Below are 17971 nucleotides of genomic sequence, written 5' to 3' on the forward strand. Positions count from 1 at the left end.
TTTGGAGGAAAAAGGGGGAGGCTTGCAAGCCGAAGAACACCATCCCAACCATGAAGCACGGGGGTGACAGCATCATGTTGTGGGGGTGCTTTGCTGCAGGAGGGACTGGTGCACTTCACAAAATAGATGGCATCATGAGGATGGAAAATTATGTGGATATATTGAAGAAACATCTCAAGACATCAGTCAGGAAGTTAAAGCTTGGTCGCAAATGGGTCTTCCAAATGGACAATGACCCCAAGCATACTTCCAAAGTTGTGGCAAAATGGCTTAAGGACAACAAAGTCAAGGTATTGGAGTGGCCGTCACAAATCCCTGACCTCAATCCTATAGACAATTTGTGGGCAGAACTGAAAAAGTGTGTGTGAGCAAGGAGGCCTACAAACCTGACTCAGTTACACCAGCTCTGTCAGGAGGAATGGGCCAAAATTCACCCAACTTGTTGTGGGAAGCTTGTGGAAGGCTACCCGAAATGTTTGACCCAAGCTAAACAATATAAAGGCAATGCTACCAAATACTAATTGAGTGTATGTAAACTTCTGACCCACTGGGAATGTGATGAAAGAAATTAAAGATGAAAAAAATAATTCTCTCTACTATTATTCTGACATTTCACATTCTTAAAATAAAGTGGTGATCCTAACTGACCTAAGACAATTTTAACTAGGATTAAATGTCAGGAATTGTGAAAAACTGAGTTTAAATGTATTTGGCTGAGGTGTATGTAAATGTCCTACTTCAAATGTATGTACTGTAGAAATGTGCGTTGTGTTATTGAGTGGCTTTGTAATGCTCAGTGAAATGGAATCGAATCAACAACTCCACTCCAATTAGTGGGTAACTAGCAAATGTAAAGCCATCCCATTGGACACAGAGGTCAGTTCAACATTTAGTTTAGAGTTTTCAACTAACGTGAATTCAATGTGAAATCAACATAAAATGTAACCATGTCATTGGATTTAGGTTAAAATGTCTGTGGAAAAAATACGTTGATGACTTTTTGTAAATCCAAACAGTTTTCCACATTGATTCAACATCATCACATTGGATTTTTTGGGTTGAAATGACGTGGAAACAACATTGATTCAAACAGTTTTTGCCCAGTGGGATTGTTTCTTCACACCATGCAAATGGTTCTCATACACTTCACCAGAAAGATTTATCTAGTGTAAATTACATCTCATTTAGAGTGACACATTTAAACTAAGATAGAACCACAAGCTTTTACAGTGATGACAACTCAGTTTGAATAATTATAGTCGAAAATCCGTTTGACACATTTAACCCATTTATCAAACATAATTATGTTTTAGTTACAAAGTAGGCAAAATAATAATTTTCTTCAGTAATTCAATGATTAATTTCAACCAGTATATCAGCACTGCCAAGTGTCCATTTTGCAACATTATAGACATTTGATAAAGTAGATCTATCTGAAATATGTTCAACACTAAACATACAGTAGATTTACTCTTACTATCTATCTTCAGATATCAATACTCGGTATCACACAAACACAGAATTAGACACACACACAAACTTCTGACCAAAAGCATTCTCACCACAGACACACCGCCGCCCTCTGTGGGTCTGCAGTCTGCTCCCAAAGCAGAAACTCTGGGGGCCATTTATGTGGTTCAGCACGGGGAAGATAGAGGGGAAGGGGAAGAGAGACAGAGGGGTGGGGGGAATATCTGGAGAAGAATAACCAGAAAGTCATGAATCTTTTGGAGTAAGATTAGAAGGAGCTGTATGAAATGAAAAACTATAATATGAAAAAATTCACTCAGGGGTATAATGTTGCTATGACAACATATTTCTCTGCTTTTGCCAAATTTAAAGGTCATGGCCTTTTGAGCAACAATCTAAAATGATAAATGGACTATGTATTCACCAGTTTTATCATTGCACTGTGATACAAAAAAAGCAGCATCGGTGTGCTTTAGGACCATGCGGACGCCTCAGAGTGGTCGGGTAGGCTGTTTGGCGGTTTCAGCCAGCTGGATTTAGGACCACGGACACCACAGAGCGTGCAGACAGGCTGTGTGAAGGCAAAGCTTCTGACCAGCACGGTGCTGCTGTCTCTGTGTGTTGCGCTTTTTCTCAGATTTGTAAAAGCAAGCAGAGCAGAAACTGGCTACTCTTTATTTGACTGATGTAGCTGGCAAGGTAACTGTTGTTTAACTTAACAGAAAAATATATATATTCCCAGTGCTGAGCTAGTAGTGTAACTGACATGTAATGTAAGCTGTTTCATCCCCTCTCGCTGAAGTTCTGTCTGAAGAGAATGAACTAGCTAGCTATAGCTACCACAGCCAGTCCAGCTCTAGCCTCTAGCTACTATATGTTAGATAGCAGTATCTAACAGCTTTTGTGTGTATGGGAATGTTTTGTCCCATTTCAACAGAAGTAGATTGACTAGTTTTCGCCAGTTGATGTACCATTAGATGTACCATCAACGTTAGCTAGCAAGCTCACTAACTTTTGGTGTAATTTTTTACCTCAATCACACTAGACCTGAATCAAATTATGAAACCAGTAGCCAAATGATTGAAGACCGATATTCTGATGTTTTTTGACGCCGCAATGTTAGTTTTTATTAGAGTCAGTACAGCAATGTAATGTTATTGATCTCTCAGTTTCCCTAGCTAATTCCCTACTTTTCACACTGATATGGTATAAACAGCTCTACAGACTACACTGGCATGGTGCACAGTCAGTGCACAACATAATATTGATGATTATGAATGGATACAGATGTGTTTGAATGCCCAGTCATTTACATAGTGTAACGACCCTGGGTTTATAAGCGCGGATATCAAGCCCGAAGTCCAGCGTGCTATCGACTGTGCCCCAAAAGCATGCTCAAGCGGCAGAGTTGATCTCCACGCTTATAAACCCAGGGTCGTTACACTATAATATCAGACATAATTACTGCAGTTTAAGACCATCCTTAGAACATCCTATACGCCAGTGGAACTGAATATCATGCACTCAGAAATGCAATTCCTCTGCTGGAAGTGTAAAACAAGAAAGGGACATATTTGCATATGTTATGATCTTGTGAAGGCTGGCTGAATTCTGGCAAAGAGTATGTTCTTTTAACTCAGCATTTCTACAGATTCTCCCTGTTTGCTTAGAAATGTTTATACTGGAGACTATTATCAGAAGAAACTGTGTAACCTACAGTAGCATTTATAGTGGGTAAGAAATGCATTGCCATTAACTGGAAGGTTGGTTATCCTCCCACAATGTCACAATGAATGGCACAAATGTCAAGTTATGTATCACTAGATTTGATTTATTACAAGATTACGGGTATACAGCAGTTAAAAACCACAACACACATGGTCTAGTAGTGTAGTGTACCCCCTTATTAAACCTTGGGACCTGGATAGGCTACGGCGAGAAGAATGAAGGAATTCTGAAACCTTAAGATTTAAAATAGTAAGTTTATCTGGTGCTTCTCTATTCAAAACAGTTTTTAGTTGTCTCTCGCTCATTCAACTGACGTAGCCAACATATTAAAAATCAATTTGTAAAAAGGTATTAATTATCATCTTATCTCATAGATACATTTTCATCATGTAATTCTCAACATATCCCTAAAAACAGAATGTTACATTGTTTCCCTTTGTTTATATTCTGTGTGAATGTTAGTTGGTCCTGTCGCCATGACCACAACTGGAGCTGACTGTAGCCGACGTTAGTTTAATTAATTTATGAAGCATACAAACTATCAAAACATCATAAAAAATAACAACAATTATATCATTACACTCCGCTGAACTTGGTGTTTCATATCTTATACTTGATAACTCACTCACCGTGATAACATTACAAATATTTTGTTTATCTGGTGCTTCTGTCTTCTGTTGGCTCTCTCATTCAACTGACTCACTTACTATGCAGGTTAGTGAGTGAAGCAACCAATAGAGCGAGCGGCTCCCTTGCGGGGCCAAAACAAGCGCAACACCAATTGACTATAAATATTCTAAACGATTACAAAATTCCAAAGGTTAGGCTGCCATATATTTTACATTCTCCTACATTTCAGATTGACAACACAGGGAACCCAAACATGAGCAAAACAACGGTACAATTAATACAGAAAGTATTACCCATTTTTCACAGCAACTATTTCCCTTTTTCTTTGATGTCATAGACAAACTAGGACCAACAATAGTAGCCTGCCTCTGACTTTATCAGAAACTTGCCCATACCGGTATATAAATTAATAAATATAATACCAACCAACCTCTTTTTTTTTTGTACTTTATCTAATTAGGCAAGTCAGTTAAGAACAAATTCTTATTTACAATGATGGTGTAGGAACAGGGGCAGAATTACCTTCTTTCTTTTTTACCTTGTCGGTCAGGGATTTGATCTAGCAACCTTTTGATTACTAGCCCAACACTCTAACCACTAGGCTACCTAGGCTCCATCTTGGGGAGGGGGGGTTATTTACTTAAATCATTATACTGCCATTGTGCTATGGTAACACACAATTAATAAAGATGGTACCATATGATCATTTTTGGTACCATTTATCATAATTTTGCGTTACCATGGTAGAATGTATAGTGCAGGTTAAAACCATGGTATTTCCACGATCCACATCTACCATGGTATAAATGATGCAATACCATGGTATTATTTAGGTGCATGGCAGTACCATCATATTTCAAAGCTAAAACCATGGTACATGTCCATGATTCAGATGTATGCCATGGTATAAATAATGCAATACCATGGTAATATTTAGGTACAATGGCAGTACCATGGTAGTACCATCATACTTCAAAGCTAAACCATGGTACATTTCCATGATTCAGACTATACCATGGTACCATGGTATAAGTGAAAGTACCATAGTGGCACCATGGTATGAATGAAAGTACCATTGTAGTACCATGGTACATTTTTGTAAGGGTAGAAATGGTAAGACAAATTGGCACTCCAAATGGAAAAGGTGGCCGACCGCTGGTGTTGCCTATTACCGGCAACTTCAGGAGCATAATGGCAGAATCTGCAAAAGCCAGCAGCAGCGGGAGAAGGAGGGTTGGAAACTTGGTTTTTTCTTCTGGTTAGGCTATCTTGATCTCAGGCCCAATCTTGAGTCCGTTGTGTGTCTTCATTATTTATTTAATCAAACAGGGTGCTTAAAGCATCAGAAAAGTTCAGTACATATAGTTGATTTTATTAAAACACATAGGGTCTATATATGGAAAAATACACATTTTAAAATTTGATTGGTCGAAAGAAAAGACTATTCTTGGTGGACCAAGATTTGTTTTAGTCGGGAACAGCCCTAGTAGAAATGCAGGAAATGAGCTTAGATGCCCCAAAAAAATCTGAGGGAGGACCCCCCTGCCAGGTTATGCCCCCCCCACTTCTAAAACCAAAGTTGAATGGACACACATTAGATATCAAATAATATTTTTTTCATCTGTGACTTTTACCTTGACCTCCCAGGCAGGCAGGGGGTCCTGGGTATGTGTGGCATTGACAGGTGCTGAGGCTGTTCATAGTGCCCTGGGTATCCAGTGTCAGGCCTTTGTTTTTGTTTTTTACTCATTGCTGACCAGTGCCCCACCTAACATCTGCGAACAGAAGAGAGCCCACTCCCCCTCCTTTCAACACCTTCCCCACATAAATAAACCCTCTCCCAGCAGGAATGCCTGTGTGCTCCGAGCGCTCCACAACTCCAAGTTATTGGAATTCTCACTGCTGATAAGATGGCTGTTGGGACGTTTCATCGACATACTCCCATCTCAACACACTGACTCACAGACCCAACACAAACCAATGGCACATCTGTTAGCCCTTTTGATAACCACACACGGCCCACCCCTCTCCCAAGATCCCAATGTGGGAGAGGACAAGATGGCTATAAGCTATAAAAGACAGGCATATCGTATTGCTATATATAGGCCTGCTGTGACAAAGTCAAATAAAGGTCTCCGCTTCATAGCCAGATGAATGAAACAAAACTCTTGTCTAGATAGTTTATCATTCAGTATTTATTTACTTATACATCTGAGTTCTCAGTGATCCATCAAGACGATTGGTTGAGTATGCCATCCAAGATATACCAACTGGTCACCTGTCCGTTTGTGCTAGGGCTTTTTGCTAATGAGGCCACAGAGCCTTTGTCTGATGAATGGATGGGAGACACTCTAACACTCCCATAAGAATCCATATAGACAGTGGTGTATGGACAGGACCCAGGCCCTACTGCGCCCACGCAGGCAGAGAGCAGCCACTCTGCAGCTGTCTGAGGGGTTGTCCTGCTGCTTCACATTCCTCTCAGTGCCTGCTGACGGCCAAGGACAGGCACTGGTGCCGCCCAGCCTGCCACCCCTCGCATCTGCGCCCACTCCTTTGGGTTGGCAATTGCTGGACCAAGGTCATCAGTAACAGGCAACAGTGAAAACAAATGGCAAAAGAGGGGAGAGGTTTTGACTTTTATGAAAGCATAAATTCTAACCACCCAGACTTATAGACAGCACACTCCCTCCCACTGAAGAAGTGTTTTCCCCACCTCAGTGCTACATTGTTGTTAACCATTAGAGACAGATGCTTCGTGGTTCTCCAGACCTTACTAAAGGAAATGGGATGTGTAACCTCAGCTTCTCACAATCCTTTACAAAGTACTAAACTACAAAACATTACTAACACACACACACACACACACACACGCACATACACACACACGCACAGACACACACACGCCCAGACACACAAAAAAATGTATTCAACATTTAGTCCTACTATTTAGCAAAATAAAAAAATAAATACCAGAATTTAAATATTATTACAGTGTAGGGGAGGATGGTTAACATCAAAGTACCTTTAATGAAATGCTACTGTATCAAAACTATACTATAGATTCAGTCTCTTCCCTGGCTCTTCCCACAGTGCCTGAGGTCTGGTAGGCAGAGAGAGAAAAAGAGACTGGGGAGCAGTCAGCCTCCTGGGCCACATCCCTCTGAACAGCCTGCCAAGCCTGTAGACTCAGCCCCCCCTCTCCCCCTCTATTTTCTCCCTTTGTCCTACCTCTTCTCTCTCTCTCTCTGCTCTACCTCTTCTCTCCCTTTCCCTCTCTCTCACCCTGCTATCAGCCATGCGTAATTAGCCATAAACACAGCCCTGCGCAGGCCCACATCTGGAAGGATTTTAGACATGGCAGTTTCCTATCAATACAGATAAATATTTATGTTGAGAGTTACTGCGTGTGGATGAACTCAAGATAGAGGGGTGTGGAGGGAGGGATAGATAGATAGAATGAGGGAAAAGGGGGAAAGGTGACTAACTCATGGAGAAAGCCTTCGAACAGAATTGTGTAACTGTGCACTGCTGACAAGTTGAAAGTCACCAAAACATCTACCAAAGTGCAGCCTTCTAAAATCTTTTAACATAATGGAGGATATCCAATACTATCTGATATACTTTAATCAAATTGGTCTCAATTGCCTACACATTATTAAACCAATCCAAAGCCCACAAGGTATGGTGAGTCAGAGGAGGAGGTGGCAGTATTAGGCTAACTGTTTGTTCCTTTATGGTCCACAGGAACAACAAACATCCAACTAATACTTTTAATAAACAAACCCCTGTTGGGATTTCCCATGGGCTGAGGGGCCTCAGCTGGAATGTTCATGGGGGCCAGCTGTTGTGTATTACACGTAGCAGCCAGGCCTGGTGTCCCCAAGACCCATAGCCCTGCCCACAACTGGCTGCATGGAGCCATGGAGGAGAACATGAATCTAACCTGACCCAGGGGAGGGTCTGATGTCGCCTTGACATCCTTAGCAATGAAATGCCTTGAGAAACTTGTGAAAAGTCATATTCTCAGCATCACCCAGAAGCTTCTTGACCCATTTCAGTTTGCCTATCAGCCTAGCAGAGGAGTTGATAATGCCATTATTACCCTCCTTAACATGGTCTATAGACATCTAGAGGGTGCCAAATCCCATGTCAGGGTTCTGTTTGTTGACTTTTCTTCTGCCTTCAACACAATCCAGCCCTACATTCTGGCACAGAGACTCATTCTGGACTTCTCCTTAGATGGGGGCTGGTTTTGTGGCTGTTGGACTTCCTGAGCCAACGCTCACAGCGAGTCAAAAATAGGTCCCCACGTGTCGGACATATGCAATACCAACACAGGCTCTCCTCAGGGATGTGTTTTGTCCCCACTCCTGTACATCTTGTACACTCATAGTTGTACTAGTTCCCATCCTGACAGACACCTCGTTAAGTTCGCTGATGACACTGCCTTGATCAGCCTGTTGCATGATGACGAGGAACATCATGGCCCGGTCCTAGATGACTTTGTAGAGTGGTGTGACGAATCACACTTGGTCCTCAATACCAACAAGACCAAAGAGACGTGCATAGACTTCAGGAAGTGTACAACACCTACCTCTGCAACATCTATCAGAGGTCAGAATATAGAGATTGTAGAGGAATACAAATACCTGGGTGTCCTCTTGGACAATAAGCTTCAGTGGAGTAAATGTACAGACCTGATCTACAAAAAGAGCAAACAGAGACTGTACTTTCTCAAAAAGCTGGGATCTTTTAATGTAGACTGTACTATACTGACTCTATTTTACAAATCTTTCATTGACAGTATTTTAACTTTTTGTATTGTTTGTTGGTTTGGCAATGCCACTGTCAGCCAGAGAAATATGCTGAGAAGGATTATCACCACAGCAAGCAAGGTACTTGAAGTCAAAGAGACAGGCCTGGTCGCAGCCGGGCCGCGACCGGGAGGCCCATGGGGCGGTGCACAATTGGCCCAGCGTCGTCCGGGTTAGGGAGGGTCTGGCCGGCAGGAATATCCTTGTCTCATCGCGCACTAGCGACTCCTGTGGCGGGTCGAGCGCAGTGCACGCTGACAGTCACCAGGTGTATGGTGTTTCCTCCGACACGTTGGTGCGGCTGGCTTCCGGGTTGGATGTGCATTGTGTCAAGAAGCTTGGTTGGGTTGTGTTTGGGAGGACGCATGGCTCTCGACCTTCGCCTCTCCCGAGTCCATATGGGAGTTGCAGAAATGAGACTATAACTGTAACTGTAACTACTACCAAATGGATACCACGAAATTGGGGAGAAAAAAATGGGTAAAAAAAATAAATCAATAAAAAAAAAAAGACAGGCCTGGATGAGATCTTTAAGGTCAGGGCCCTCTGCAAGGCTCACAAAATCATTTTAGACCCAAGCCACTCCTTGTACCCAGACTTTGAACTACTCCCCTCTGGGCGCAGGTATAGGGCACCCATCAGCAGGAAAAACAGAACTAGACAATCATTTGTGCCAGGTGTGATATCCCTCCTAAATAGCTCGGGCTAATGTTCCTATCGACTCAGTAAGGCCAGCAGGCTAGTCTTTTTTCCCCAAATGTTTTATTGGTATGTAACTGTTCTGAAAGTTGTATTGTCAATTTGTTTTGTATTTAAACCCCACTTTAAACGTGTACATGACACTGCAACAAAATTTCCCCATGGGGACAATAAAGTAAGAAAGTAAGTCAGTAAGTAAGTAAGTGGGGCAGCAGGACTGGGTGACAGGGCACCCGATCTGGGGAGGGGATGATGCAGAGCAAGCTGAGCTGAAGTTGAGCCCCCCTACTGTACCTGGGATACAGTTTGTACAGACTTCGGAATGCCAGGAATAACAGGAACATCAACACAACTTCTCACATTCCACATCTGGAGCTAATGTCATGAGCGACGATGAGAGTATGAGCGTATGGAGCAATTCATTGAAAGCTCTCTGGCAAATGACCTTACCAGTCACATCGTATTTCAGTACAGAAATGGTAAGGATGGCTTTTGACAGTTTTTCACAGGGGATTGGGACGGAATTGTTTGCTCCTAGTACACAGCCTCATAAAAGTGTCACAGTATGCTAAACATATGTAGGAAAACAAATAAAGTGAAATAAGTACGGTAGGTACAGGGATGTGAGATTATCTTCAATCACCTCCACCGCTGCCACCCAGGCTATTTTTGTTATTCTTTCCTCTCTTCTGGTTCTGAGAAATGTGTTCCCCAGATGTTTATGCTGCCTTTATTAAGCAGAAACACAAGGCCTATAAATGGACGGCGGGCCGCCTTGGGCTCCCTCGGGCTGTGCCTCCTTTGCATTGCGCCGATGGGCCAGTTTGGGGTTTTACTGCGCCCATGTGCAGGCGAGTGCTGCTCCCACTGGGTCAGAGAGGAGGAGCATTGTGGGATTGTGGAGAAGCAGGGTACCCTGGAAAATGGTTAAATCAGCTTGAACCTTTGAGTGTTCTGTGAAGGGCTGGGGTTTTTGGTAGCAGCTTCACATGCGCATATATACAGCAGCTCAGAAGACTGTGTAGGTGTATCTTATCTTACAGCAACTACAATCTCTTTACCTCCTATTAAGAGCCATTCTTCTCTGGAATGGAGTGAGGTAGTGTAAGCCATGACTATATTTCCCTTGATTTATTGGTGAATAAACACATCAATCATATGAATTCAGATTGTCAGCCACACATGAATAGTCTATCAGACTAACAGTGCTACAGGATGTTGGAAGTGTCAGACAACAGTGCTAGGTCTCACCATTAGCTGGACAGCGGTCGGTCAGTCGGTCAGCCTTCCTTCCTGAAGAGAAGTGAGGTGGCTGCCTGAGATTGCTGGAATGTTATGGTATTAAAGGTAGGAGCCAAGCTGCCATTAAAGCACAGAGAGGGAGGATAAAAAGAGTAGAAATGTGTTTGTGTTTATCCTAGTTTAGCAAGGCAAAGTCAGCTGGATTGTGGGGTGGGTGTGGGGAGCGAGGAGGGAGGAGGACACTGAAACCCAGTGTGTTTCCTTGGGTCAGAATCAGATTTAAAGCGACAGAGTTGTGTCATAGGGGCAGATGACAGCTTTACTTGACAAAGTCTGCCGTCAGGATTGACACCAGTCCAGACTCCCTGTACTGAGCTTTTCAGAGACACATCTGACTCTGGGTTTGAGCTTTCAGCTCACGTAGTAGTCTGTTACTATGCATGTGTATAAACTTCTGGCGTTCCTGGGCCAAAAACATGTCCATTACCTCAACCAGTCATTAAATACCAGAAAAACTAGAATACAAGGTCAGTTTTGGAGGGTTTATCAGCATACAACACAAAGTGTTCAAGTCAAGGGTCCAGCTACTAACAGTGGATAATTCCATAGCATGTGAAGGGTATAATGTATTTTCTCAATGTGTATATTTAAATGTTAGTCATTTAGCAGACATTCTTATCCAGAGCAACTTACAGGAGGAATTCGGGTTAAGTGCCTTGCTCAAAGGCACATCAACAGTTTTTTCCCCACATAGTTGCCTCTGGGATTCGAACCAGCAACCTTTTGGTTACTGGCCCAATGCTCTTAACTGCTAGGCTACCCACCTCCTATATTCAATTATAGTCAGTGTATAGAACTGTTAAGATGTATTGGGTGCCACAATTTAAACAATACCCCACGCCCAAGGTAGAGATTTTCCCATAACCCATTTAAATATTTGCACTTTACCCTTCTGTCATCCTCTAGAATGATTTCCTCATATTGAGAGAAGTGTGTCCATTTATGTGTTTTTCTCTTAGTCAGTTCTGGGATCTAATAAAAAACAAAATAGTTTCTCAATGAACATGCAGAATATCAACATTGTTTGATATTTTCATCATGATCTGTCTACAGTGTTTGGACAATCATGAGGCCCAGTCCCTATCTCCTCGGTCACAGTTTTGATTAACTAAATGTGTATTGCCCACTGGCCTACTGTATTTTAAACCTAAAGTTTTAATCGGTAAAAAATAATCATTATGACTTACAAAGTAACGGTCCGGTTCGGGAGCAGGACCGGATCTGGAGTTTCAGAAAGTTCTTCGCTGTCGCAGCTGACTCTTTTCCGGTACGGCGTAGTGGCGTGGGCTTTGGAGCGTTCATCTGTACAGCTGCAGCCGTTAATGATGAGCCCAGAACAAGCTTGAGTGAGCCTCGACTCAGAGGCAGACAACAGGACCAGCATCAGCAACAGACGCCCCAGGAGCGGGATGCCAACGCCGGGCACAACCATTGTCCTTATCAGTCTCACCTCAGCTGTCCCCTTGTCATCCCATTTCTCCACCACGAAGGTTCCTGGGGCGATGACAGGAAGAACAAACTTATTTTTACAAATGTGTGACAAGTTGCTAATATCCGTTTAGTTCCTATTAAAAGATGCTCGAAACTTACTGGTAAAAAGGCATTCCCAGTATTTTGCACTTCCAATATTCACAGTCCTACTGTAGATGTGGCTTGAGAAATCACGGTAAAACTCACTGTATTCGAGTTGTCCCGAACTAAAACTCTACTTGAAAGTTGATGTTTCGCGATAAAAAACTACCTATTTGTCCAATTGTCCGTAAATTTGTACCTCCCTGATGCATTACTCCAACGCTGGGTTGGATTGTCACAATTAGAATTTGATTAGCCTACCTTTATATGTGCAAACCTAGGCTATATCCAAACTCCGTTATTCCAGTGGTTTTGATCAAATCCTTAACTCAGTTGAATAAAATCTGCTGCCCTCCACAGCTTTAGTTTAATTCATAGATTTAGAAATTCGTTTGGCACGATGTTCTCAAGGCATTCAACAAAGTTTGCCATTCGGGATCTTCAAGATTTAAGTTCTCCAGGTGTCAATTTAAATTAAACTTTATCTGAAAGTAAATGAGTTAATTTGGAAAACGATAAAGCGCGTCCTGGTCGGCTCCTTGGTAATTCCCAAAATGTAGCGGTTTTGCTTGCCACTCTGTCACACACAAATGTACTTACTACACCAAGGGCGGCCATTCCGTCGCCGGCTATGCGATGATCCTCGGGGTCCTAGCGCAGCTTTGACTTTGGCAGTTTCACTAGGTTGCTATCAATTTTTAGAATAACAGGCAGTCAGCCAGCTGTCGGTCTGAAAGTTGATCTGCAATTGAAGGATATTTTCGGGTGCCAAAACTGGCCATTTGTAAAGAAATAAGGTCCTAAGATTTAAATGATAACTGAAATATCAATATGATATCAATAGTCATAGACAAGCCTTTGTTTATTTATTTAACAATTACAATTTATATTTTCATTTGAATTAATACAGTATTCACACATCACTTTTAGGTTACATCAAATAGCTAATTAATATCCTGCAGTGTTTCCTACTCTAAAGTACAGCTTAAATGCAATATTTTGTCTTTAAATGTACGGTGTTGGTATGTCTATCAAGATCATCAGAGGATGAATCGATAACAGAAACTTGCAAATGACATAAACTTACAAGTGGCTCTTTGACTGACCAGAGCATTTTGATGAAAATGAATTTGATTATGCATGATCCCCTGTTGCTGGCATATTCTTGCCAGTAGGACTCATATCTACACTGAGTGCACAAAACATTAGAAACACCTGACATAGACTGATCTGGTGAATCCAGGTGAAGCTATGATGCTTTATTGATGTAACTTGTTAAATCCACTTCAATCAATGTAGATGAAGGGGAGGAGACAGGTTAAATGATTTTTAAGCCCTGAGACAATTGAGACAAAATATTTGAGTGCCTTTGAACGGGGTATAGTAGTAGGTGCCAGGCGCACCGGCTTGAGTGTGTCAAGAACTGCAACGCTGCTGGGTTTTTCACACTCAACAGTTTCCCGTGTGTATGAAGAATGTCCACCACCCAAAGGACATCCAGCCAACCACACAAATGTTGGAAGCATTGGCGTCAACATGGGCCAGTATCCCTGTAGAACGCTTTTGATACCTTGTAGAGTCCATGCTCTGACAAATTGAGGCTGTTCTGAGGGCAAAAGGGGGTGCAACTCAATATTAAGATGTTTTGTACACTCAGTGTATCTTCCACTGACCACACTGAGGCCAACATGCAGGGATTTGCCTTGCTGCTGGATTTCAACACATGCTGTTAGAAGAAGTTGACCATTCATATCTTCCACTGACCACACTTTGGGAACTAGAAAACATTGGCAAGTTTGCTGTTGACTTCAATCCACCAAAGATCTTGCATGCAAGCAGGTTATAGACTGGAAAAGGTATTGGCTTCAATGAGCACATCAGTTGTGAGAGCAAAGAAAGTCAGTGAACCTTTGAGAGTTTCTTGTTGACAGATTATTTGTTTCTAACATCACAAGAGGATTTACTGAACTATTTACCCATCATGAGAGATCAGATTCACATAAATCAACTTCTCCCAGCTTTAGGAAGAATGTAGTGAGGCCATAATGTTATGAGAGAACCATGATGAAGCTATCATGTCAGAAGCTGAGGTCAGGGCCTGAGGAGTAGATCAGCCTGTCTAGATAAGTCAGCTCAGTATGGTCACTGCTGCACCAGGACCCTGGCCTGTTTAGTGCAGGGGCCAGGGTCACTGTCTAATTTGATTCAGAGGTCTATACATGACTGCATTTTTGCAACTGAAATAACTTGTTGAGTGAACATTGCTTTTATGGCAAACTGTTGTTCACATATCCTCTAAATGAATAGTTTAGCAACGAGTTTAGAGAGTTTTAACGAGGAAGCTACATGTTAATGACTGTACTACTACCGCCAATTGCCTGTTGCTATAGCAAGCAGTATTATGGGTCCTTATCCACTGTCCACTGTATGCTGTAAACAACCAAAAAGAAAGAAAGGCAACGAACAAGCAGTAATACTTACTACACCACTGGTCATTGCAATAGATGGACACTTTTACTTTCAGTGAGTAGTTGTGATTTAGTTCATGGCACGGTTTTCATAACATTACAGCCCCAAGTAATGCTTGTGCCCATTATCAATGAAAGTGCCTGCTTTAGCTCATTATCCAAATCAGTGTAAACACAACTATAGCAATCGCTTATCTAAAGACAGATGCATCACTCTGATGCAGGTGGAAGAAGTACAGTTAAGTACAGCTAAATACCGATAATACATTTTTTCCTGTTGCTTTCAAGGTTGACTATCAATCTGTGCAGTGGTGCTTATTGATCCTCATGTGTTGACATCAACATTCCATGGCAATGTCATTACAATTCCGCCTACTCGAAAATGTTAGTTTTTCCTGAAAGAAAGAATAAAATTAGATACCGCCTGGTAAGACTTTTGTATCCTAAAACAATTTTGAACACTCCAAAAAATACATTTGACTGTAAAATCCCTACAGTACAGGCCTCCATTTCAACAAGTCTGTCTTCGTCTATGAAATAATCCCAATAGTGCTGCACTCTACAGATTTCTGTTTAAAAATACTTTTTGATATATGAGAGGCAGTGGAGGAATGAAACCTTAGCGTTTCAAATCTGGAGTGCATTTTGAAATACGAAAAGGTGAACCAGAAGAGTATTTGAAATGGGTCTTGGTGCAATTGGGGGTGACATGTACTCACAGACATATCCAAAACGCAGGCACCTCAAGTCATGCTAGCATGTCCCATCATACAATGGTGCAGTGTGCTCTGACCCACCCTTCAGACCCCCGGTTTGTTATTCCTGTATGTGATACTGTACACTGGAGCAGGCTCAGAGAGCCAGCATGATTGCTTAGGGAAACCAGAAAGAGTGGTTGGGCGCCTGCTCAGCGATGAAACAGAGGGCTGTTTATCCAAGCCATTAAATAAGGCTTCAAGTACAACACCCCCCCTCCAACTCCCACTCCCCAGCCCCCAAATCTCTCTCATCTGGAGAGCACAGTTTCCATTTAAAATGTCACGTCCCAAACTGCACATTACATCAAATTGTATTTAATGGCATCCAGACTAACTTTAATGTTGTTCCAACATTCTCTCTGCATAACCCCCTTTCCCCTCGCTTTATTTTCTCCCTAGCTCGTATAGCGGTGCAAGCAATGTCTCTCTCTGTTCCACGTCTGGACTCCATTCCAGGTTGAATATGGTGAGAGGGGGGATGGAGGAAAGGAAAGGTGGAGGGACTAGCTGAGAAGCTATTGATCTGAGGAGAGAAGAAGAGAGATTCAGTTTTGAAAGAGATTGGGTGGAAGTGAGGTCAGGTTGGAGGAGGAATGTGATGATCCCTCTTGGGCATTTCCACTGGCTCTTCCCAACCTCACATTACAACAATACAATGAGCACCGTCCTCTTCAAAAAGGTGAATACAATCACAGGTTTGTAAAGACGTAATGAAACAAGTTCATTAGTTACAGTATATTCAAGAAAATAAGGTACCAATCATCTTATCATTACTATCAATGGAGGCAAAACTCCAATAGTGAGGAAAACATTACAGTGTAATTAATACTAAACACAAACTACTAGACTACTCCTGTACTGTATCGTCATTAAGTCTGATGTTGTTCCTTTCTTGAGGAAGCTACGACATCTAGTGGTAGAGTCAGCATTGAGGCTGCTGAGGGCTGACTTCCTTGCCAAACCCACAGGGGGAGAAATCAGTAAAAAGTACGATAGCTTACAATATTTTAATGTATTGGATTGTTTCCACTTTTGTGAAGTAGTTGTTCTTTTAAAATTATTTACTTAGGCGTTTTTTTTTATAACACCTACAACACAGAATTACGATACTAGGTTATCAACTCCAGTAGGATACATACCATGGATGATACTTGGACAGCCTCAGTATAGTGCAGACTTAAGTGTGACAATGTGGCCCCCTTCTGGAAGAAAGATAAAACAGCAGAACCTGTGAAAAACAGTCATAAGCATAAATGACAGACTGAGCGGACTCTGTGCTTGTCGTGCCCAAAGTAGTGCTTTAAAGCTTACTGCCCTCAAGTCACAGCCATTTTATGTGTGGGATCATAAAATCAGATATTTTATTTGACTCATTGAGATTCCCCTTTTTATTTGAGGTAAGATAATATGCGTTTCCATTAGATTTGCATCACTGTTCATCCACGTGGGTCATATACAGTGGGGGGAAAAAAGTATTTGATCCCCTACTGATTTTGTACGTTTGCCCACTTACAAAGAAATGATCAGTCTATAATTTTAATGGTAGGTTTATTTGAACAGTGAGAGACAGAATATCAACAACAAAAAATCCAGAAAAACGCATGTCAAAAATTGTATAAAATGATTTGCATTTTAATGAGGGAAATAAGTATTTGACCCCTCTGCAAAACATGACTTAGTACTTGGTGGCAAAACCCTTGTTGGCAATCACAGAGGTCAGACGTTTCTTGTAGTTGGCCACCAGGTTTGCACACATCTCAGGAGGGATTTTGTCCAACTCCTCTTTGCAGATCTTCTCCAAGTCATTAAGGTTTCGAGGCTGACGTTTGGCAACTCGAACCTTCAGCTCCCTCCACAGATTTTCTATGGGATTAAGGTCTGGAGACTGGCTAGGCCACTACAGGACCATATTGTGCTTCTTCTTGAGCCACTCCTTTGTTGCCTTGGCCGTGTGTTTTGGGTCATTGTCATGCTGGAATACCCATCCATGACCCACTTTCAATGCCCTGGCTGAGGGAAGGAGGTTCTCACCCAAGATTTGACAGTACATGGCCCCGTCAAAGGATGCGGTGAAGTTGTCCTGTCCCCTTAGCAGAAAAACACCCCCAAAGCATAATGTTTCCACCTCCATGTTTGACGGTGGAGATGGTGTTCTTGGGGTCATAGGCAGCATTCCTCCTCCTCCAAACACGGCGAGTTGAGTTGATGCCAAAGAGCTCCATTTTGGTATAATCAGACCACAACACTTTCACCAGTTGTCCTCTGAATCATTCAGATGTTTATTGGCAAACTTCAGACGGGCATGTATATGTATTCTTGAGCAGGGGGACCTTGCTGGCGCTGCAGGATTTCAGTCCTTCACGGCGTAGTGTGTTACCAATTGTTTTCTTGGTGACTATGGTCCCAGCTGCCTTGAGATCATTGACAAGATCCTCCCGTGTAGTTCTGGGCTGATTCCTCACCGTTCTCATGATCATTGCAACCCCACGAGGTGAGATCTTGCATGGAGCCCCGGGCCGAGGGATAT

At 42.2% G+C, this 17971-nt stretch overlaps 1 protein-coding gene across 2 annotated transcripts in view; it reads right to left on the bottom strand.

Annotated features, from left to right (window-relative positions):
• adgra2 (adhesion G protein-coupled receptor A2) overlaps positions 1-12820 on the bottom strand; it is a 56668-nt gene extending 43848 nt beyond the window's left edge. The window contains exons 1-2 of one of the 2 annotated variants that reach the window (XM_014160103.3): positions 12480-12820; positions 11834-12140 (exon numbers count right to left, since the gene is read on the bottom strand). In XM_014160103.3, coding sequence (XP_014015578.2) covers positions 11834-12078 — 245 coding nt within the window. In that variant the 5' untranslated portion in view covers positions 12079-12140; positions 12480-12820. Of the gene's footprint in view, positions 1-11833; positions 12141-12236 lie in introns of both variants that reach the window. The other variant, XM_014160102.3, reaches the window with a different exon arrangement.
• Positions 12821-17971: the final 5151 nt, after the last annotated feature.

Source organism: Salmo salar, chromosome 20, assembly GCF_965601325.2.
Source record: "Salmo salar chromosome 20, fSalSal1, whole genome shotgun sequence".
In the NCBI taxonomy this organism is placed as follows: Eukaryota; Metazoa; Chordata; class Actinopteri; order Salmoniformes; family Salmonidae; genus Salmo; species Salmo salar.